At 46.6% G+C, this 23,563-nt stretch overlaps 1 protein-coding gene across 1 annotated transcript in view; it reads right to left on the minus strand.

Moving 5' to 3' along the window:
- Positions 1-23,563, minus strand: part of LOC146809061 (B-cell receptor CD22-like) — a 656,591-nt gene that overhangs the window by 553,333 nt on the left and 79,695 nt on the right. The window contains exon 3 of the mRNA XM_085615863.1: positions 1,514-1,870. Within this exon, the coding sequence (XP_085471989.1) occupies positions 1,514-1,870 (357 nt within the window). The remainder of the gene's footprint in view (positions 1-1,513; positions 1,871-23,563) is intronic.

Below are 23,563 nucleotides of genomic sequence, written 5' to 3' on the forward strand. Positions count from 1 at the left end.
CCACATCTCTCTGTACCGCCTCTCTGACATACATTTAATTTTTTATAGCACTACTCATAGTTCACTCACACTCAGTTCTGTGATCTGCATGGTACACATTCTTTGCAGCAGGCACATTAACCCTCTGCACTGCTTTAGGATGAGTCAAAACTGGTACTAGACAAAACTCTAATCTCTTTCCAGTGGGAACATTAATAACCAGAGTTATCTTTGACATATTTATTGTTGTAAAAAACTGATGGAAACCCAAGGAACTCTGCAGGATATACTTTTAAACCCTATTTACCTTGCGCTCGCTGCATCGCTGAGTTGGCGATGCAGCGAGCGCGAGGTAAATAGTTTTACTTATTTATTTACTTACTTTACTCCGTTACGTCGTGAGTCCGAGACCACTATCCTCAACCCTCCACCCCCCCGCCCACCTCACCGTCCCACAGCACTCCCTCTGCGAGCCGCCACTGGCTACATCTGTCAGGCTCTCCCCATCGTGCGCTTTGTGAACCATTCTAACAGAGATCCAACGGTCTTCCTGTGCTGCTGCACTCACACCTAGACACACTCCATGCTCCCTCTGCTTCATATCTACAAAGCAAACGTGTGTCCATCCATTCCCTAAAGGAACAAAGCAAAGGACCTGGGTTGAAGGGACTCGCAGAGCCCTTTCTTCAGCCTGCGATGCGGGTAGACCCTTGTTCCCAGGTGGGTAAAGGAAGAAGGCCTTTGCCTACCATTAGGATTACTGGCCGCCTCCCCTGCCAGTATGTGCCAGTTCTGCCAAGGGACAGAGGTAACTGCTACTGAACAGAGGGGTGTACTTGATGTGCCCTTCCTGACCACAGAGCCCTGCTCAGTTCATTGTCACAGGCCCTCCCTGTACATGCATGATTCTAGTGTGTTCTGAGACAAACATGACTCTCCTTTCAGCAAAGCAGAGAATATTCCCATCACAGCAAGAGTGCCCAGGGGACTTGTCGTCTTTTCTAGTTTGACAGTATTCTGGTTCGCTGCACAGCATACACTGTCAGTCACCAGCTCTCTGTTCTCACGCTGTCTTCACCAGCAGTCCTTACTGAAGTTGGTTCGTTTTGTTATGGGCCACACCTACTGGAAGGCAGCAGCAAGGGGGCAATTCACAAAGCTATGCACGGCTTAAAATCTGTTTCAGGATGGAAAGGCTGCGTGTGTTTCTGCCAGGTATTCATAAAAGGTTGTGTATGGGCTGAGGTGTGTAGCAATCAAGGGTGCAGCAGGTCTTTTGGCACCGGGGCCTTTATGCCTCAGGAACCCAGTGAATCCCAATGGGGCCTTATTTCTTCTACCCAAGTAGCGGATGAAGGTCTATTTTCCTTGCTTGCACAAGAGCCCGCAGCATCCTTGCTTCGCTACTCTGTACGTCTGTAAATCTACACCTTTTTGTGAATCAGTCCCAAGAGGCGCGCGAGTCTAAAAAGTGCTACGGAGTTTCTGTTCAAAACATTCAAGTTTTCACTATGACCGGCTGAAGAACACTTACCAGAAACAATAACAGAAAGGCTGCTGTCATCTTTACGTTCACTCATTGGGTGATATATATTAGTATCTTCTCTGGTGACATTGTTTATCTGTAGGGTGCAGTTGCCATCTTTCAAATCACCAACGAGAAGAGCGCGTCCTTTATAATGAGGTGACACATTTGTTGAGTCCTTTTTGTTGTAGATCACTAGGCACATGTCAAACATCGACAGGCACCAGGTGAATGCCACACTTCTGTCCCATAGACGAAGTGAAGCTTTAAACGTGCAGGGAATCACCAGGCAGGACCCCTCGAGCGCTGTGATCTCACTTGGCAGAAAGAACAACCGCTCCATCCGGACTGTCTGGCAAAGAAACACTGCAAAAGGAAGAGAGAATGTAGCTGTGGTTAGATCACTCCATTACACTGTAACACACACACATGTACACTGAGACGTCTCACTTTTGGCTTCAGCTTTCAGTTCAAAACAGGGAAGCAACCACATGGGAAACACTTGATGAACGAGATTGGAAGCAGCAGGAAATGGCACACCTTTCCTAAACCAATTTAGCAATTTCAGATCACATGGCTTTAATACCCTAAACCAAGGACCAGGAAAATACTCATTGACACCCCAAAAACAACTTATTACACTATCCATCACCCCGACACACCTCAAACCACAAGTCAACACTATTAGAGGTCCAATTATAAGTAAAATAGGTCAGCTGATACTGGGCAAGGTATTTCCATTATCGGGTTGCACTACCGCGTCAGTTACGGGTGATTAAAAGTTAGACAGAGGGAAGTGGGAACAACACTATGGTCCTGGAATTTGCAGGCCATTTGCACAATGTTTTCCAAATCCTTTTTCCGATCACAAATTCTACTGGTTCTTAGCAGAAGAAAAGTGTGACTGAAGAAGCAGGCAGTATTACTGTGTGCAGTATTGCTGGGTAACCCGATATTACCACACATGGTAACACTTGTGTGGCATTACCTTACAGGGTAACTAAAAATGCCACCTTCCTGCACATACTACAATATGACATCCACAAAAAATTTAACTTATCACACTTTTCTACATCGCACAACACTATGTCACACATCACAAGATCACAACATGCTACACAACAAGGAAAAACACAACAAGGTAGATGTTTAACACCACAAAAGAACATTCCACAACAACCGACAATGTCAACTATAGGCAAACAAACACTTTGCAGCAAGGAAATAAATGTTTTAACTAAATATTCTGTAAAACTGATTGAAGCACAGTAGAGGAGGAAGAAATTCAGGAACTTAGGAACAATAAGGCATGAATATGTGAAGGGACAAGAAACAGAGGCGAAGGAAGATGCATGCACTACAACCAAACAAAGATTTTCAAAGAGTGTCCTCCAATCAAAGAATGTTTAAACATTGTTGTAGGAAGGGCAGTTTTAACCTGTGAACACAAAGAAACCCCTTTTGCAACAAGCCATGCAGTACATCAAAGTATGGAAATATCCAGGAAATATGATAAACACTTTTTCAGTAAACCTGAGGGTAAAAATATAAAACATAAATTTGTCAAGGAAAGAACAGTGCAAGTGGTCAAGGAGGAGTATTCAGACTCAATCAGGTAAGAGAAGATGAGGGGGGCAGAATTATTAAAAGCGATGGATGGGGGTGGAGGCAGGCCACTGACTGAAAAAGCCGCCTCTGTGTAGAGCTCTGAGACTCCAGAGGGGAGAATTTTTTTTTCACAGCTGTCAGCAGGTGTCCTTAGAGACAAAATGAATGCAACATGAATGAGAAAATCGTCAATGTAATTTTGAGGTTATTTTTGACACGCTATTTCGAACGGCCTGATTTTACTTGATCTATCAGCGGCATTCGATAAGGTTAGCCACAAAATTTTACTGACCCGCCTTAAGGATGCAGGTATTAAGGGACTAGCATACCAATGGTTGGAGTCCTTTCTGTCGGGGCGCACCCAGCGGGTCCAACTGGGCACACAGATATCAGACAAGGGCTCTCTGACCTGCGGAGTCCCTCAGGGTTCTGCTTTGTCCCCTCTCCTTTTCAATCTATACCTCTAACCACTGGTGGAGAGCCTGGCACACATGGATAGTCAAGTCTTTAACTACGCCGATGATACACAACTTTTGGTACAACTTGATAACTCGAGATTAGCTCAGGAAAGAGTTCAGAATATATTACGGTTTACCGTAAAGTGGATGTCGGCCAACTCGCTTAAGATTAATCCAGACAAGACAGAGGTCCTGACTGTCCCCCCAAAAAACAGCTCGTGGTGTGAACATTTTTGACCACAGGAGCTGGGGTCTGCCCCCTCCCCAGTCCCTGTGGTGAAAAGTCTAGGTATTAAAATAGACTCTGATCTCACCATGGCTAAGCAAGTTACATCAGTTGTGGGGACATGCATTGGCCTCCTGAGGCAATTACGTAAACTTGTGCCCCTCCTGTCTACGACCTCATTGCAGATGATTGTGTCTGCCACCATTATTTCAAGGCTGGATTATGGCAATGCCTTGTACATTGGCCTGCCATTAAACTTGATCAGGAAATTGCAGGTGGTGCAGAACGATGCAGCCCGACTGATTTTTGGCCTGCCCAGAAGGGCGCATGCCTCTGACCTCCTTACCAAACTGCACTGGCTGCCAATGAAGCAAAGAGCCATCTTCAAAGGCCTCTGCATCACTCATAAAGCCCTATACGGCCAGGCCCCTGCATACATTAAGGAGCGCTTTCAAATATATACCCCGAGACGTATTCTGCGGTCCTTGGAGGCGGGTCTTTTAGTCCCTCCTCGGTTTAAACTCGCCTCCAAGGGGGGCAGGGCTTGTTCGACTCTTCTTCCACATCTCTGGAACAACCTGCCGGAACATCTGTGCAAGGAGCCCATTCTTTTGCAATTCAGGAAACTTCTTAAAACTATCCTGTTTAGAGAGTCATTAGAATAACACCTCACTTTTCTTATGTTATTGCACGGTACTAGGACGCTATCTTCCTCTCCAAAGCGCGAAGAGACCAGTTGGTGAATCTGCGCTATATAAAAGTCCTATAACATAACATAACATGAGAAATTACAGCTAAACCGAGTTCTTCAATGAAATCCTAAAGCCTGGTCTTTCCTTCAGCTGAGCCTCACAACTCAGCTGCTCAAGAGATAAGTGACTTTCCTTGCTTTTAAACATGGAGGCTGCTTCAGGGGAATTGAATTACTCTTGAACTCTGGTTGAACTCTTCACACTGGTTTTCCTGTCAGCAGAGTGTGTGGATGGAAAATCAGAGCACCATTTCTGTAGCTGAGTCTGTGAAAAAGAACTCATTCTGTCAGGAAACTGCCTGCTTCTAAAGAGTTAAGAGAAATTCCCTTTCTTGAAGTGGAAAGACTGCTGTGTGTTTTTGAATTGTATTTGAATTGCTGTTGTACTTCTCACACCACTCAGGAGAAGTATATGAGAACTTTCAACTCTGAGGTATTTATCTCTCTCCTTTTGACAGCTTAGACTCTTCTACATAACATGGGAATTCCTATCAGAAGAGAGTGTAGAGGGCATTTGGCTAGCCAGGGGAAAGCTGTGTGGCATTTCTGATACTCTATTTTTCAGAAACCACTGTTTGAAAACATGCAGTCATAATTTTTAGAATACCAGAAGTCTTTGGAAAAAAACTACTTATTCTGTCAGGAAACACATCAGGGGAAAGCTGTGTGACATTTCTGATTGCTGGGTGACTGTTTTTCAGCAAATCCTGTTTTAAAAACATGCAGCCATAATTTTTTAGAATCCCAGAAGTCTGTGAAAAAATGACTCATTCTGTCAGGAAACACAACCTGCTTCTGAAAGTTAAGTGGAATTCTCTTTCTTTAAGTGGAAAGGCTGCTTGGTGTTTTTGAATTACTGTTGTACTTCTCACAGGGTGCAGGGGAAGCGTATGAGAACTTTCATACCGGAGGTATTTCTCTTCATTTGACAGTTTAAACTCTGCAACACATTTAAGTAAACAAGGTAGAAGGGTGCAGAGAAAACTTAGATAAACAGGGGAAAGCTTTGTGACATTTCAGCACCACTTGTTTGAAAACATACAGCCATCATGTTTGAGAATCCCAGAAGTCTGCCCGTATCCAAATATGTATTTGTGTTTATAGTGTTACTACCTAACTGCTTTGTGAGGTGACTGGATGTCACATTTGGTTACTAGGCTGTACTTAGTTTTGTCTTCTCTAACATTGAAGTATAACAGTTTGGCCAGTGGAAAACCTAATAGAAAGCATTTGATTACACAAGTGGTTCAGAAAACTCTACCTTTGGGCACTTCTTCTACTGTCTCACAAGACACTGCTTCTATGGACCTTATTTTAAAAGAGATCTCTGCTGTGGGACAATGATTGGGATCTATGGATGTCAAAATCTCAGATCTTGCAACAGAAATGAAGTCAATAAGGATGGACCTAATCTTTTTTCACACCAAAGTGGAAATTCTAGCTAAATGGACCACCCTTTTGGAAGAAAGATTAGATAATGCAGAGTATTGAGGTCCAGATATCTGGCATTTAAAACAAAAAGTGATAGATTTGGTAGACAGCGCCCGAAGAAATAAAGTTTGCTTTTATGGAATTTCAGAAAAAAATGGAAATAAATAATGATGTGAAGAACTTGCTACTAACCTTAATGTCGCGGCTACTGAACATATCTTTTGAGCATCCCCTTGAGTTGCAGAGAGCTCACAGGACTCGGTCAAGAACTTCAACTTCAACCTTGAATCTAGACCTAGACCAATTATTGTGTGTCTCCTGCGTCATGAACATGCTGTCAATTACTAACAGCTGCTCGTAAACATGGTCCTTATGACTTGGAAGGCCATAAAGTATTTATTGCTGTGGACATCTCCACTGAAACTAATGGCAAACAAAAAGCGTTCCTGCAACTTATGTCAAGACTTCAGACATGGGATATTAATTATGGTCTTTTGGAACCTGCTACAATGTGGATCACAATAGATGGGAAATCAAGGGATTTCACAGAGCCTTAGGATCTGGTACGCTTCCTGGACAGTTTAGAGGACCAACACATGGACTTAACAGCCCCATCCTTACCAAAACCACTATGAACAGTCAACTTAAATTACAGAATGATCCTCAAAGTCACGGTACTGGTAGATTACACATCCGTACCTTTAAGAAACAGTCTGACAGAGAGAACGTGGTCCGCTGCATAGAAGTACTCACACATGAAAATACCAGAGACAGATCGAGATCACCTCTGAAGTCTTTTACGTCTTTTGATAAAGTATCTGATGCTAAACATTCCAATTTTGCTTCTTCCAGCTAGTATATATGCCTGCTATGTATTAATACCATTTTAGTACTGTTTTACTGCAGTTATTACCTCTGATGGATATGATTCATTTTCTTTTCTCCTAAATTGTTATTCAATTCACTATGTATATCTCATACTGTATTGGTATATGCAAATCTCCTAGATGGACTTTATAACTCCATGGTGTAGTTATTTTCATAATCTGTTTACGATGAGTAGTTTTGTTTTCTCCCCTGTGGAGTCTGCATCTCGCATTGAGGTTTAGTCCCAGAGATAAAAGATATCCGTTGTTTTATCTGCAGTATTCTTTTCCTTTCTAGCAGTTAGAATGGTGTACTTACACCATTTAGAGTAGTATTAACAATATTTTGTGATTATATTTTCACATATTGGTTTCAGGTTAATTATACACTGGATAGTTTTTTTTGTTGCAGTAATTTTCCATTACCACATTCCCACATCATTTATCAACCATTCTTTCCCTTTCTACCCATTTGATCCATTCTCACTCAATACAAACATACTCGAACATTTCCATTCAGCTTCATGACAACTAGGCCTATGCACATTGTGTCCATCAATGTCAATGGCTCTATTAATTACATTAAAAGGAAGAAAGTTATTTCCTATTTAGCCTCCAAACATACAGCTATTGCTCTCATTAAAGAGACACATCTGTCCGGTATAGAATCAGAAAAATTAAAACGCGATTTGGTAGGCCAGCAGCAAACCCCCTTCTCACACATCAGAAGTCTATCCCATACCATTACTAGAAAATGTGTTGTAGTCATTCTGATACGGGCAACACTGCAATGTCAAATACTACAGTCCTGGTCAGATGAAGATGGTCAGTTTATTTTAGCCACGCTTGAAATCGATGATAACATATTAGGAGTGGGTTCAATTTATGCCCCCATTGAGAACAAAGCTCCTTTTTTCCTTCATCTAAACAGAATTCTAACAGAGATGGGAATTTCCAAAATAGCTCTGGGCGGTGACTGGAATCTTGCCCCAGATGTGATCTTAGACAGAACGGTCCCCTGGACACGACACATGGCAGAGATAGACCGATACTGGGGGACGCGAGGCAGAAACTAGTGTAATCATCTACGCACTTTGACTCACGTACTCTGGCTTTCCAAGGATGCTGGAGAAGACAGAGTAGCCTTATACTTAGATGCGGAGAAGGCGTTTGACCCTATTAAATGGAGCTATATGTTCCGCACACTACATAGGCTGGTATTAGGCAATGAGTATATCTCTTAGGTCAAATGGTTTTATGATACACCATCTGCACAAGTGAATTGTTGGGGTTTCCTTTCAAAATCTTTTTAGTGCAAAGAGGAACCTGCCAGGGTTGCCTTTTATCAACCCTTTATTCCTTCTTGCACTGGCTGCGGCAATAAGACAGTGTTCACAAATAGCAGGCATTCCTACACCAGCAGGGATCTAAAAAATACTTCTTTATGCAGATGACATAATGCTCACTCTAACTGATCTGCCTAATTCACTCTCAATACTCATGTCTACCATTTATCGTTTCTTGATCATTTATGGCTACAAAGTCAATTAGAATAAGAGTGAAGCTCTCTCGTGGTCCAGGGGTACAACAAAAGCAGCTGTTTTGGGCTGTAATATTCAATGGAAAGTGGACCACCTGAAGTATCTAGGTATTTATATCAACACAGGTTTAGAACATATGATTAAAGATAACTTAAAAATGGTCCCATCTTAACCTGTCCTTTTGGGGTAGAGTACAGGCAGTGAAAATGATTACAGTGACCCGTTTCACTTATGTTTTAGGTATGTTGCATTTGACAGTTAAAATATCAATATTGCAAGATATCGACAAAGGTATTAAAACCTTTATTTGGGGATCTCTGAGACCTAAACTTAAAATCTCAAAATTGATATCTCACAGGTGATATGCGGACCTTAGTTTACCTTATATTAAGCATTAATATACATCCCTCCATTTATCTCAATTGGTTTATCTTTGGCCCAGACAGGATGATCCCCCACTATGGGCTCTCATTGAAAGACAAACTCTACCGGCAACTTTAGGTTTACAAATGTTTACACTCATAAATCACCTGCTTTACAAACTTCCAACCCTTTTATTTAATCTTTGCTTAAGATTTGGACACATGCCCACAAACTCCTTAATACTAACCCAAGACTACAAGGAAAGCCTCCCAGATGGCATAACGCTGATATTGGAATAGGTAAACAGACTATTTCCTGGTATTCTAATGTTAGATCACTTACTCACTTTAGAAGGTGAGCTTAAAACATTTGAAATGCTTCAGGTGGAATTTCAACTCCCTACCTCCCAAGAGGGGAAATACTTACAACTAAATCAATCCCTATTTCGTAGACTAGGACCATATCCTTGAATAATTGAGGATTCCCCAGTGTTGCAATTCTTAAAAATGTGGGGAAAATTCAAAGGCACAGTCTCTGGATTTTATAATCGCATAGTGCTAAATTACACTTATGCCCATTACTACCACAACTTCACGTCAAATGGCAAGGTTTAATTACTGTAGCTTATTCCGATAAGGAATGGGCGGATGTTATTATGAACATGGATAAGGGAATCAGAGAGGCCAGAATGAAATTTACTCTCTTTAAAATTCTTCATAACTGGTACTTGTCACCACAAAAACTCAAAACAGCAGGTTTACTACACCAATCTACCTGTTGGAGGTGCCCATAGGAGTACTGCGATATACTACACATTTAATTCTGATGTCCAATTTTATCTTCTGTAAATGCATCTCTACACAGAGCTATACAAGTGTCCATTCCTTTATGGTTTAAATATTTTATTAGTTTTAATAGAAACAACAAAGCGACCCCCAGGTCCCTGTAGACAGTGCCATAAGAACATCAAATGTCACAAGTGAGAACGTTACAAAAGTAAGATGCGTGGAGCGAGTCTACAAAAGGAACAAAGGGTGGGGATAGGGAACACAGAACAATCCTTAAAACCCCACAATAGCTCCCCTCCACCCCCCCCCTCGTCCACGAACAGGTGAAAGGAAAAAAGAAAAAGAAAGAAAAAAAAAGAGGGTAAGGAAGAAAAATGCCTCGAGAATCAATGCGTGAGGGCCTTGCTTGCGGGATTTGTGTATCAGCAAGGCGGAGAAGTCTGAGATAACGAGGACTTGTCACTTCTCTAAATTCAGCCGTGAGTAGTGTCAAGAAAGGTTGCCACAATTCCAGAAAGTCAGACCCTCTGCCCGCAAGAGTGAGGGAGAGCTTTTCAATGCCCAGTACCTGCCAAAGCCTCTGCAGCCATCCGGTGTGCGTTTGGTGGATAAGGGGAACGCCAGTGCGCGAGAATATTCTGAGTGGCTGCCCCCAGTGCGATAGCCATCAACCGGCCCTTCCTAGATTTAAGGGGATATGTGACAGGGTTGGGTAAGCCCAAGAGGACATACGCAGGAAATCGCGGGATTTGAGTGTCAAAGTGGTTGTCCACCTCATCTAAGATGTGAGACCAGTAAGGCTGGATGCGATCACAGCTCCATAAAAGGTGTGTGAGTGTGCCCACCTCCCCGCAACCCCTCCAACACAAGGCACTTTGTCGTGTGTCAAATTGGTGTAGGAGTTCTGGCGTGTAATACCAGTAGGTAGCTATTTTAGTCAAAATCTCTGGGAGGCCTATGTGGTATGCCGAGTGCCGCGCCCTGTGGTAGATACCTTCCCATTCTTTATGGCTAAGGGTGCGTCCCAATTCCCGCTCCCAGCGCAATCGACCTGCGTTATAAATGTGAGTAGTGCTCAGTAGCAGCTGTTTATACAGGTCAGAAATAAGCTTTTTATCAGAGGTGCGGGTGATAAGCCATTTTTCATATGAAGTCAGTAGGCGGTGGGCACCGGGTTTAATTTGTGGATGGAGCGCCCAGTGCCTAAGTTGTAGGTACCATAGGCGTTCCGATTCAGGGATGCCGTAATGTGTTTTAAGTAGTGGGAATGAGAGGATCCCATCAAAATCAAAGAGATGAACAAGGGAACGACAGTCGGAGGAACGCCATGCAGCAAAGGCCTTAGGATCATTACCAGGGTGAAATTCCGGATTATTAAAGAGGGGCGTCAGTAGGGAGGGAAAGGAAGTCAGTTCATGGGCAGTGCTAGTGCGGTCCCAAACCTCCATGATCATCCCTGTGATATATGAGGCATATAGATTGGGCAGTCTGTCTGTTTTCCGAAGAAAGGGGATGCTTTTTAGGGGCATAGCTGCCACCGCTTGAACCTGAAACAGACAGTGTTTCTCCAACTCGAGGCGGTACCATTCCACCAGGTAGCGGAGCTGTGCAGCATTGAAATAAAGCTGTAAGTCCGGGATCCCGACCCCTCCCCTCTCCGGCGGGAGAACCGCGATCGCATGTTTGAACCGAGGCTTGCGGCCCTGCCAGATGAAGTTCGAAAGGTCAGCCTGTGTCTGTTGAATCCAACCTAAAGGAGGCCGAAGGGGAAAGGTCTGGAAGAGATACAGGATTTGGGGGAGGATGGTCATTTTAATGGCAGCTATTCTGCCTAACCACGATAGAGTGCAGTGCTTCCACTTTCCCAATTCCGTGCGGAGGAGTGAGCGAAGGTTGACGTAATTAACAGCCACGGTGGCCGGAATAGTGAGCGCCAGGTGAATTCCCTGATACGGGATAGAAGAGGTCACCCACTGGAGAGTGTGTTCCTCTTGGAAATGGGCCAGTGTGGCAGCGGAGAGGGATATATCCAGTGCAATTGATTTATCAATGTTGACCTTAAAACCGGAGGCCTGCGCAAAGCAGTACAGTTCTACAAAAAGAGCGTGCATTGCCGGGATCGAGTTAGAGAGGGAGAGCAAGATATCATCAGCGTAGAGACTGATGGTATAAGTGTCGCCTCCAAAACGAATGCCTGTAAAAAGGGGGCGGTTACGAACCCTCAACGCCAGCGGTTCCATATAGAGCGCAAACAGGAGGGGTGACAGGGGACACCCCTGCCTAGTGCCCCTGCCTTGGGCAGGCGATAACAGTCGAGTATCCGAGAGTGCAATTTGTCACCAAAGCCAAAACGGATCAGGACTTGCTCCAGATAGGGCCAATGGACCCTGTCGAAGGCTTTTTCGGCATCAATAGCCAACAGCATGTACTCCCCTGAAGTATGGGACGCCTTCTCTATCAGGTGGAGGATTCTCTTAGTGTTGTCGCTCGTTTGCCATTGCGGGATAAAGCCAGCCTGATCCGGGTCTATCAATTGGGCCATATAGGGCACCACCCGACTGACGAGGATACTGGTGTATAACTTGATATCAACGTTTAACAGGGAAATCGGCCTGTACGCGCTGCATTGTGTCCTAAATTTCCCGGGCTTCGGAATAACTAATATTGATGCCTCCACTATCTCCGCCAGTATAGCCCCATCATTTGCGAAGGTGTTAAACAAATCCCACAGTATGGGCGCTACTTGTGCGCAAAATGTTTTATAGAAGACCGCCGGGTAACCGTCTGGCCCAGGCGACTTACCCAGCTTAAGCCGGGAAATTGCTACAATAACCTCCTCCATGCCTATGTCCCTGTCAAGGTAGTCAGCCTGCGCTTTGTTGAGAGCGGGTATCACAGCCGTCTGCAGATAATCGTTGCAGTGCTGTGCATCTAAAGTGTAGCCGGAGTACAGTGCTGCATAAAAGTCTCTAAAGGCTTCCGCAATGACCGTGTCATCTGTGGTGAGCTCCCCTCCGGGAGTACTGATAGCCTGCACTCCCTGTCGTTGCCTAGTTTCTCGTAGCTTGTGTGCGAGGAGGCGACCACACTTATCTCCCCCGACATAATAGGAGTGGCGGAGACCCGCATACTCTGCTCGATCCTGGTCGAGTGCCGTGACTTGTTTCCTATCCACACAGAGTTGTCGCCAAGCCCAGGCTGCCCCCGTGCGTTGATGCATCTGTTCTAGCTCAGCCACCCGTTGGGTAAGCTCTGCCCGCATGCGACTACGTTCTATGTTTTCGGCAGTGGAAATAGCTATAAATTCACCTCGCAGTACCACCTTGAGAGCCATCCATTGTGTTGTGAAAGAGGTGTCCGGGGTGCTATTGAGGGCACGATTGTTTGTGAGGGTGACTTTAATTTGATCCACAGTGGAAGCCGGTGGAGCAGTGTGTCGCGAAGTCGCCAGAGTCTCAGCGGCGGCCACGTAGGGAGGAACTGGAAGGAGGCTATGACTGGGGAATGGTCTGAAAGAGATGCTGTCAGGATCTCGGCCTGCATCGGGGTGGAACCGAGTAGATAATCTAGTCTGGGGTATGTCTTGTGTGCTTCCGAATTAAAGGTGAATGCTCGACTGTTGGGGTGAAAGTAGCGCCAAATGTCAACTATCCCTAGATCCTGGAGACGTGTCGCGGCCCCCGAGGAGAGAGCACCAACCTGGCCTGATCGCTGACAGGAGCGGTCGCGAATGTTATTGAATACCATATTCAAATCCCCCCAGCAGAAGACACCTCTCCGAGTTGGCCGTCGCCTCAGTGAGAGCATTGTGGAAGAATGTTTCCTGCCCTCATTTGGAGCATAGAAGGAGCTCGCTATAAAAGAAACACCCGCCACCTGAAATTGATAAACGAGCAACCGACCCTTGAGGTCTGCCTCCTTCTGCACCCCCCCACCCTGGAAGGAGAGGGAAACAAGTATGGCAAACTCAGGTGTCCATTCCTTTAATGGAAACATTAGTTCTTTTACATGATGTCACTGATCTCCCAAATCTAACAAAGCATACAAGACGATTGATAGCTATTGCACTCACCATGAGGAAAAACTTGCATATTAAGACGTTGGAGAACACCACAATATCCTATACATGATGAATAGATTATTGAAATGTATGAAATAGCATCAAATGAAAAACTCATTTATAGACTGCAGGACAATGTTGGAACTGCGTTACAACAAACAAATGATGGACGGAATGCTGACAATGCAGACATTCTCCCCCAGTCAAGAGATCTGGGTTAAATCCATCGTTCTTTTGCTCACTACGCCACCCCAGTTCAGACATGGCCATATGCAAATCAGTCTTCACCCTGTGTCTCATGGGAACAGTCCAGCCCGAACTGCCAAGCCATGTCTTCCCTGGACCAAAATCAAGCATCCTAGGACCGGTTTCTGGCTATCAGCCGTCATCAGCCAGGATAGCTTGACTCCAGTGGCGTAGTGAGCACGGGTCCCACGTCTGGGAATACCCATCCCACTTAGGGCGAAAAGCGTTACAACAAACAAATGATGGACGGAATGCTGACAATGCAGACATTCTCCCCCAGTCAAGAGATCTGGGTTAAATCCATCGTTCTTTTGCCCACTACGCCACCCCAGTTCAGACATGGCCATATGCAAATCAGTCTTGACCCTGTGCCTCATGGGAACAGTCCAGCCCGAACTGCCAAGCCATGTCTTCCCTGGACCGGAATCAAGCAGCCTAGGACCGGTTTCTGGCTATCAGCCGTCATCAGCCAGGATAGCTTGACTCCAGTGGCGTAGAGAGCATGGGTCCCACGTCTGGGAATACCCATCCCACTTAGGGCGAAAAGCGTTACAACAAACAAATGATGGACGGAATGCTGACAATGCAAACATTCTCCCCCAGTCAAGAGATCTGGGTTAAATCCATCGTTCTTTTGCCCACTACGCCACCCCAGTTCAGACATGGCCATATGCAAATCAGTCTTGACCCTGTGCCTCATGGGAACAGTCCAGCCCGAACTGCCAAGCCATGTCTTCCCTGGACCGGAATCAAGCATCCTAGGACCGGTTTCTGGCTATCAGCCGTCATCAGCCAGGATAGCTTGACTCCAGTGGCGTAGTGAGCACGGGTCCCACGTCTGGGAATACCCATCCCACTTAGGGCGAAAAGTGTTACAACAAACAAATGATGGACGGAATGCTGACAATGCAGACATTCTCCCCCAGTCAAGAGATCTGGGTTAAATCCATCGTTCTTTTGCCCACTACGCCACCCCAGTTCAGACATGGCCATATGCAAATCAGTCTTGACCCTGTGCCTCATGGGAACAGTCCAGCCCGAACAGCCAAGCCATGTCTTCCCTGGACCGGAATCAAGCATCCTAGGACCGGTTTCTGGCTATCAGCCGTCATCAGCCAGGATAGCTTGACTCCAGTGGCGTAGTGAGCACGGGTCCCACGTCTGGGAATACCCATCCCACTTAGGGCGAAAAGCGTTACAACAAACAAATGATGGACGGCATGCTGACAATGCAGACATTCTCCCCCAGTCAAGAGATCTGGGTTAAATCCATCGTTCTTTTGCCCACTACGCCACCCCAGTTCAGACATGGCGATATGCAAATCAGTCTTGACCCTGTGCCTCATGGGAACAGTCCAGCCCGAACTGCCAAGCCATGTCTTCCCTGGACTGGAATCAAGCATCCTAGGACCGGTTTCTGGCTATCAGCCGTCATCAGCCAGGATAGCTTGACTCCAGTGGCGTAGTGAGCAGGGGTCCCACGTCTGGGAATACCCATCCCACTTAGGGCGAAAAGCGTTACAACAAACAAATGATGGACGGAATGCTGACAATGCAGACATTCTCCCCCAGTCAAGAGATCTGGGTAAATCCATCGTTCTTTTGCCCACTACGCCACCCCAGTTCAGACATGGCCATATGCAAATCAGTCTTGACCCTGTGCCTCATGGGAACAGTCCAGCCCGAACTGCCAAGCCATGTCTTCCCTGGACCGGAATCAAGCATCCTAGGACCGGTTTCTGGCTATCAGCCGTCATCAGCCAGGATAGCTTGACTCCAGTGGCGTAGTGAGCACGAGTCCCACGTCTGGGAATACCCATCCCACTTAGGGCGAAAAACGTTACAACAAACAAATCATGGACGGAATGCTGACAATGCAGACATTCTCCCCCAGTCAAGAGATCTGGGTTAAATCCATCGTTCTTTTGCCCACTACGCCACCCCAGTTCAGACATGGCCATATGCCAATCAGCCTTGACCCTGTGCCTCATGGGAACAGTCCAGCCCGAACTGCCAAGCCATGTCTTCCCTGGACCGGAATCAAGCAGCCTAGGACCGGTTTCTGGCTATCAGCCGTCATCAGCCAGGATAGCTTGACTCCAGTGGCGTAGTGAGCATGGGTCCCACGTCTGGGAATACCCATCCCACTTAGGGCGAAAAGCGTTACAACAAACAAATGATGGACGGAATGCTGACAATGCAGAAATTCTCCCCCAGTCAAGAGATCTGGGTTAAATCCATCGTTCTTTTGCCCACTACGCCACCCCAGTTCAGACATGGCCATATGCAAATCAGTCTTGACCCTGTGCCTCATGGGAACAGTCCAGCCCGAACTGCCAAGCCATGTCTTCCCTGGACCGGAATCAAGCATCCTAGGACCGGTTTCTGGCTATCAGCCGTCATCAGCCAGGATAGCTTGACTCCAGTGGCGTAGTGAGCACGGGTCCCACGTCTGGGAATACCCATCCCACTTAGGGCGAAAAGTGTTACAACAAACAAATGATGGACGGAATGCTGACAATGCAGACATTCTCCCCCAGTCAAGAGATCTGGGTTAAATCCATCGTTCTTTTGCCCACTACGCCACCCCAGTTCAGACATGGCCATATGCAAATCAGTCTTGACCCTGTGCCTCATGGGAACAGTCCAGCCCGAACTGCCAAGCCATGTCTTCCCTGGACCGGAATCAAGCATCCTAGGACCAGTTTCTGGCTATCAGCCGTTATCAGCCAGGATAGCTTGACTCCAGTGGCGTAGTGAGCACGGGTCCCACGTCTGGGAATACCCATCCCACTTAGGGCGAAAAGCGTTACAACAAACAAATGATGGACGGAATGCTGACAATGCAGACATTCTCCCCCAGTCAAGAGATCTGGGTTAAATCCATCGTTCTTTTGCCCACTACGCCACCCCAGTTCAGACATGGCCATATGCAAATCAGTCTTGACCCTGTGCCTCATGGGAACAGTCCAGCCCGAACTGCCAAGCCATGTCTTCCCTGGACCGGAATCAAGCATCCTAGGACCAGTTTCTGGCTATAAGCCGTCATCAGCTAGGATAGCTTGACTCCAGTGGCGTAGTGAGCACGGGTCCGACGTCTGGGAATACCCATCCCACTTAGGGCGAAAAGCGTTACAACAAACAAATGATGGACGGAATGCTGACAATGCAGACATTCTCCCCCAGTCAAGAGATCTGGGTTAAATCCATCGTTCTTTTGCCCACTACGCCACCCCAGTTCAGACATGGCCATATGCAAATCAGTCTTGACCCTGTGCCTCATGGGAACAGTCCAGCCCGAACTGCCAAGCCATGTCTTCCCTGGACTGGAATCAAGCATCCTAGGACCGGTTTCTGGCTATCAGCCGTCATCAGCCAGGATAGCTTGACTCCAGTGGCGTAGTGAGCAGGGGTCCCACGTCTGGGAATACCCATCCCACTTAGGGCGAAAAGCGTTACAACAAACAAATGATGGACGGAATGCTGACAATGCAGACATTCTCCCCCAGTCAAGAGATCTGGGTTAAATCCATCGTTCTTTTGCCCACTACGCCACCCCAGTTCAGACATGGCTATAAGCAAATCAGTCTTGACCCTGTGCCTCATGGGAACAGTCCAGCCCGAACTGCCAAGCCATGTCTTCCCTGGACCGGAATCAAGCATCCTAGGACCGGTTTCTGGCTATCAGCCGTCATCAGCCAGGATAGCTTGACTCCAGTGGCGTAGTGAGCACAGGTCCCACGTCTGGGAATACCCATCCCACTTAGGGCGAAAAGCGTTACAACAAACAAATGATGGACGGAATGCTGATAATGCAGACATTCTCCCCCAGTCAAGAGATCTGGGTTAAATCCATCGTTCTTTTGCCCACTACGCCACCCCAGTTCAGACATGGCCATGTGCAAATCAGTCTTGACCCTGTGTATTATGGGAACAGTCCAGCCCGAACTGCCAAGCCATGTCTTCCCTGGACCGGAATCAAGCATCCTAGGACCAGTTTCTGGCTATCAGCCGTCATCAGCCAGGATAGCTTGACTCCAGTGGCGTAGTGAGCATGGGTCCCACATCTGGGAATACCCATCCCACTTAGGGCGAAAAGCGTTACAACAAACAAATGATGGACGGAATGCTGACAATGCAGACATTCTCCCCCAGTCAAGAGATCTGGGTTAAATCCATCGTTCTTTTGCCCACTACGCCACCACAGTTCAGACATGGCCATATGCAAATCAGTCTTGACCCTGTGCCTCATGGGAACAGTCCAGCCCGAACTGCCAAGCCATGTCTTCCCTGGACCGGAATCAAGCATCCTAGGACCGGTTTCTGGCTATCAGCCATCATCAGCCAGGATAGCTTGACTCCAGTGGCGTAGTGAGCACGGGTCCCACGTCTGGAAATACCCATCCCACTGAGGGCGATAAGCGTTACAACAAACAAATGATGGACGGAATGCTAACAATGCAGACATTCTCCCCCAGTCAAGAGATCTGGGTTAAATCCATCGTTCTTTTGCCCACTACGCCACCCCAGTTCAGACATGGCCATATGCAAATCAGTCTTGACCCTGTGCCTCATGGGAACAGTCCAGCCCGAACTGCCAAGCCATGTCTTACCTGGACCGGAATCAACCATCCTAGGACCGGTTTCTGGCTAACAGCCGTCATCAGCCAGGATAGCTTGACTCCAGTGGCGTAGTGAGCACGGGTCCCACGTCTGGGAATACCCATCCCACTTAGGGCGAAAAGCGTTACAACAAACAAATGATGGACGGAATGCTGACAATGCAGACATTCTGTGGGATGGGTATGCCCAGATGTGGGTCCCGTGCTCACTACGCCACTGGAGTCAAGCTATCCTGGCTGATGACGGCTGATAGCCAGAAACCGGTCCTAGGATGCTTGATTCTGGTCCAGGGACGACATGGCTTGGCAGTTCGGGCTGGACTGTTCCCATGAGGCACAGGGTCAAGACTGATTTGCATATGGCCATGTCTGAACTGGGGTGGTGTGGTGAGCAAAATAACGATGGATTAAACCCAGATCTGTGACTGGGGGTGAGTGTTTTGCCATTGTGCAACATTCCGTCCATCATCTTGTGTGTTTTGCTGTTCACCCTATGTGGGAAGGGTATGCCCAGACGTGGGTCCCGTGCTCACTACGCCACTGGAGTCAAGCTATCCTGGCTGATGACGGCTGATAGCCAGAAACCGGTCCTAGGATGCTTGATTCTGGTCCAGGGACGACATGGCTTGGCAGTTCGGGCTGGACTGTTCCCATGAGGCACAGGGTCAAGACTGATTTGCATATGGCCATGTCTGAACTGGGGTGGTGTGGTGAGCAAAATAACGATGGATTAAACCCAGATCTGTGACTGGGGGTGAGTGTTTTGCCATTGTGCAACATTCTGTCCATCATCTTGTGTGTTTTACTGTTCACCCTATGTGGGAAGGGTATGCCCAGACGTGGGTCCCGTGCTCACTGCGCCACTGGAGTCAAGCTATCCTGGCTGATGACGGCTGATAGCCAGAAACCGGTCCTAGGATGCTTGATTCTTGTCCAGGGACGACATTGCTTGGCAGTTCGGGCTGGACTGTTCCCATGAGGCACAGGTTCAAGACTGATTTGCATATGGCCATGTCTGAACTGGGGTGGTGTGGTGAGCAAAATAACGATGGATTAAACCCAGATCTGTGACTGGGGGTGAGTGTTTTGCCATTGTGCAACATTCCGTCCATCATCTTGTGTGTTTTGCTGTTCACCCTATGTGGGAAGGGTATGCCCAGACGTGGGTCCCGTGCTCACTACGCCACTGGAGTCAAGCTATCCTGGCTGATGACGGCTGATAGCCAGAAACCGGTCCTAGGATGCTTGATTCTGGTCCAGGGACGACATGGCTTGGCAGTTCGGGCTGGACTGTTCCCATGAGGCACAGGGTCAAGACTGATTTGCATATGGCCATGTCTGAACTGGGGTGGTGTGGTGAGCAAAATAACAATGGATTAAACCCAGATCTGTGACTGGGGGTGAGTGTTTTGCCATTGTGCAACATTCCGTCCATCATCTTGTGTGTTTTGCTGTTCACCCTATGTGGGAAGGGTATGCCCAGACGTGGGTCCCGTGCTCACTACGCCACTGGAGTCAAGCTATCCTGGCTGATGACGGCTGATAGCCAGAAAGCGGTCCTAGGATGCTTGATTCTGGTCCAGGGACGACATGGCTTGGCAGTTCGGGCTGGACTGTTCCCATGAGGCACAGGGTCAAGACTGATTTGCATATGGCCATGTCTGAACTGGGGTGGTGTGGTGAGCAAAATAACGATGGATTAAACCCAGATCTGTGACTGGGGGTGAGTGTTTTGCCATTGTGCAACATTCCGTCCATCATCTTGTGTGTTTTGCTGTTCACCCTATGTGGGAAGGGTATGCCCAGACGTGGGTCCCGTGCTCACTACGCCACTGGAGTCAAGCTATCCTGGCTGATGACGGCTAATAGCCAGAAACCGATCCTAGGATGCTTGATTCTGGTCCAGGGACGACATGGCTTGGCAGTTCGGGCTGGACTGTTCCCATGAGGCACAGGGTCAAGACTGATTTGCATATGGCCATGTCTGAACTGGGGTGGTGTGGTGAGCAAAATAACGATGGATTAAACCTAGATCTGTGACTGGGGGTGAGTGTTTTGCCATTGTGCAACATTCCGTCCATCATCTTGTGTGTTTTGCTGGACAATGTTGGAACTTGCATCCAAATTCGGAACCCCTTTCTAGCTGATAAATATACTATTTCTGGTAATATTTTGCATTTTTCCTTCTAATTAGGAACTACAATAAGGTAATCCCTTTCTTTTTCATCTCCTTGTTAATTCATTATCATTATTTATATTCATGTAGTTGCTATTATCATTAGGACTGTTGATGCTTTAGCCATTAACACTGTTATTTGAATTAGGACTTACTGTTCACCTATTGGAAATTGTTGAGTTAGTAGGAATATCTCCACTTGAAATGTTATATTTGTATGATATTATTGCTACTATCTTCCAACTATCTATAATATATGGTTTACTACATATTGTATACCATCTTCATCATCTCCTCCCTACGCCACCTTTCCTGTTTCTTCCTTTCCAGGTTTTATGAGTATCTCAGATATTGTATCGTTTGATATCTGTATTATCATTTTTTTGTTTAGAAATCTGAGAAGTTAACATTTCATAGTAATTTATTGTGTGGCCATAATTTGATTTATTGATTATTCTCCTTTTTATGCACTATAAACTGAGATGTACTTCTCAATAAAAATATACAACAAAAGCAATGGATGATTTATATGTGGGAGTTATAGCCACATCAGTGGATACCTGCTACTGAGATCCAAGTAAGCAGTATGGTAAGAGTGTGTGTTCTGACTGTGAATAGCAAGTTTAAAAGGGTTGATCAGAAACACCTTACCTGACAGTGGTGATGAGGAAGAGCATGTGCAGCGTACATCACATGTGAAAGGGGGAGGGGCAGCAGGGGACCACACAAGGGGGTCTATTCACAAAGGCATTTGGAGTGCATAAAGTAGTACCTCTGCAGTAGTTGTTATCCTACTTTCACATGCTTTTATGAATTGACCCCAAAACCTCTAAAGTGGAAATGAAATGGAAATATGCAATGACTATTCATGTATAATTAGTACAAATAGAAAGGACTGTGCCTCTGTGCACTTACGAAGAGGGAGTTGCACGTTTCAAGGCTGATTAAAAGGGTACGTAAAAGAGTAATCTGTATTACTACTTCTCCTTTTTGAAGGGCTGTCCAAGGCCCCAACACGCACCAGACTCCTGTGTTATATCCAGCTGGGTAGGACTCGGTCCCCCAGCATTCCATCGGAGGCGCGGGAGACTGAGCCAGCTCTCCTGACGCCACGAAGTCTCCCTTGCACTCCCGCCGAGCAGGATTTGTTTGAAGGGCTGCCTGAGGCACCAACACACACCGGACTACTGCGGTATCTAGCTGGGGTGGTACTCGGTCCCCCAGCATTCCACCAGAGGTGTGGGAGGCGGAGCCAACTCTCCTAATGCCAGTAAGGCTCCCTTCCATTCCCACAGCATTGGACGCATGCGGGCATGCCCTGGCCACACCTGGGCCAAGGTCAGGCCCGTCTGCGCCCATCAGAGCCCGGAAGAGGCTGGGCTGGGCCACCCCTCTAAACCCTTGAATCCAAATGTACTTTACTATTTTATACGTGCCCTAGAACTTTTCTTGTTGCTTCATGACTTTTTAACCAGGGGTCTCTGTATAATATATCTAATTGGTCATGGGGCAGAGGAAAGCGACTGAAGGAGGTTATGGGAAGACACGCCCAAAAGTTAGAAAAAACAAAGAAGTGCTTGAAGCACATGGGGATTACTGTGTTCTTAATAGAATAGACAATCTTGTGTCCGAATGTGTGGAGTCCCAGGAGTTCCTAGTTAATCCTCGCGTTCGCAGCCCTAAGTCCTCACGAACATATGTAAATACCAGACTACCCAAATGCCCTCCCCTTATTCCTCACATCTTCAAAAAGCATACTAAACGTGTGGCACGGCCAGATTCACCTAAATTGCAAAGGAGCAAGAAGGTTAGGCCAGAAAGTCCAGCTACTGCACAGTTACGTGACCAGATAGATTTTGTTTTCATCAACCGATTTGCACCCCTCACAGCCCTGGCAGATAATGCCCAAGATGATGAGGTAGTCTGGACTGTAGAGAGTGAATGTATAGGAGCGAAGGTGGGGTTGGGGGCCGAACATGGGCCCGAACATACTGACCATAAGGAGCTAGCTATGCCAGATTATGTTTAATCAATCATCAGTGGTTTAAGAGCAAAAGTAGCCTCCCTGAATTTATTAATGCTTGGGTTCAAAGACCAAGTAAGCCTTCTCTTGGTCAAGAATGGGAATCCTCCCATTGAACCATCCATCCCAGCCCTTCAGCTGGTTAAATTGAGAGCGACAGACTCAGCGCTGCCTCTAGTAGGACCTCCCCAGTGCTCGACCAGATCAAACAGCATATTCCACACGCACAACATCAACGATCTAAGTAGTAATAAGCTTCTGGATAGTCGGGGGCATATTAAGTACAACCGTTTCCTGGCTGGGGAAATAAAAATTATTGTATTGATGCCCAGCCAAGGTGCAATCACATTAATACTCTAGCAAGTGAGGAGAATAAAGTCCCTCAAACCCCTAATAGGATATATATGACAAATGTTCTGAAAAGCGACACTTACCAGAAGTGGGAAGGCGAAGAGTCACTCAAAAACAAAGTAATACACTGGATTAGGCATACCAGAGGCTAGAACCTGTCCCTCTATGAACACCAGCATTAAATTTAAGTACCAACTCCCCTCTGCCCCCCCTCCACTTTGCACAAGACTCGAGCCTGGCCACTATTGACTCACTAAGGGGCATATTATTAAGCACGGCGTTAAAATTAAAATTAAAATTATCGCTTGATAATATGCCGCAGAGAATTCCAATAGAAGCCCATGTTCACCCCGGAACATGGGCTTCTATGGGAATTCACAAGGGCATATTTTCAAGCCCATTATCGCCGCTGTAGCGGCAGTTTTCTGCCGCAAAAGTGGCAATAATTTTAACGCAGCTTCTTGATAATATGCCCCTAAATCAGTCAATCCTAACTCCTGTTCCAAAGCATTTCGCAGCTTTGCCATCCATACTTGAGAAGAGTCGTGC

Source organism: Triturus cristatus, chromosome 7, assembly GCF_964204655.1.
Source record: "Triturus cristatus chromosome 7, aTriCri1.1, whole genome shotgun sequence".
NCBI classification, from domain to species: Eukaryota; Metazoa; Chordata; class Amphibia; order Caudata; family Salamandridae; genus Triturus; species Triturus cristatus.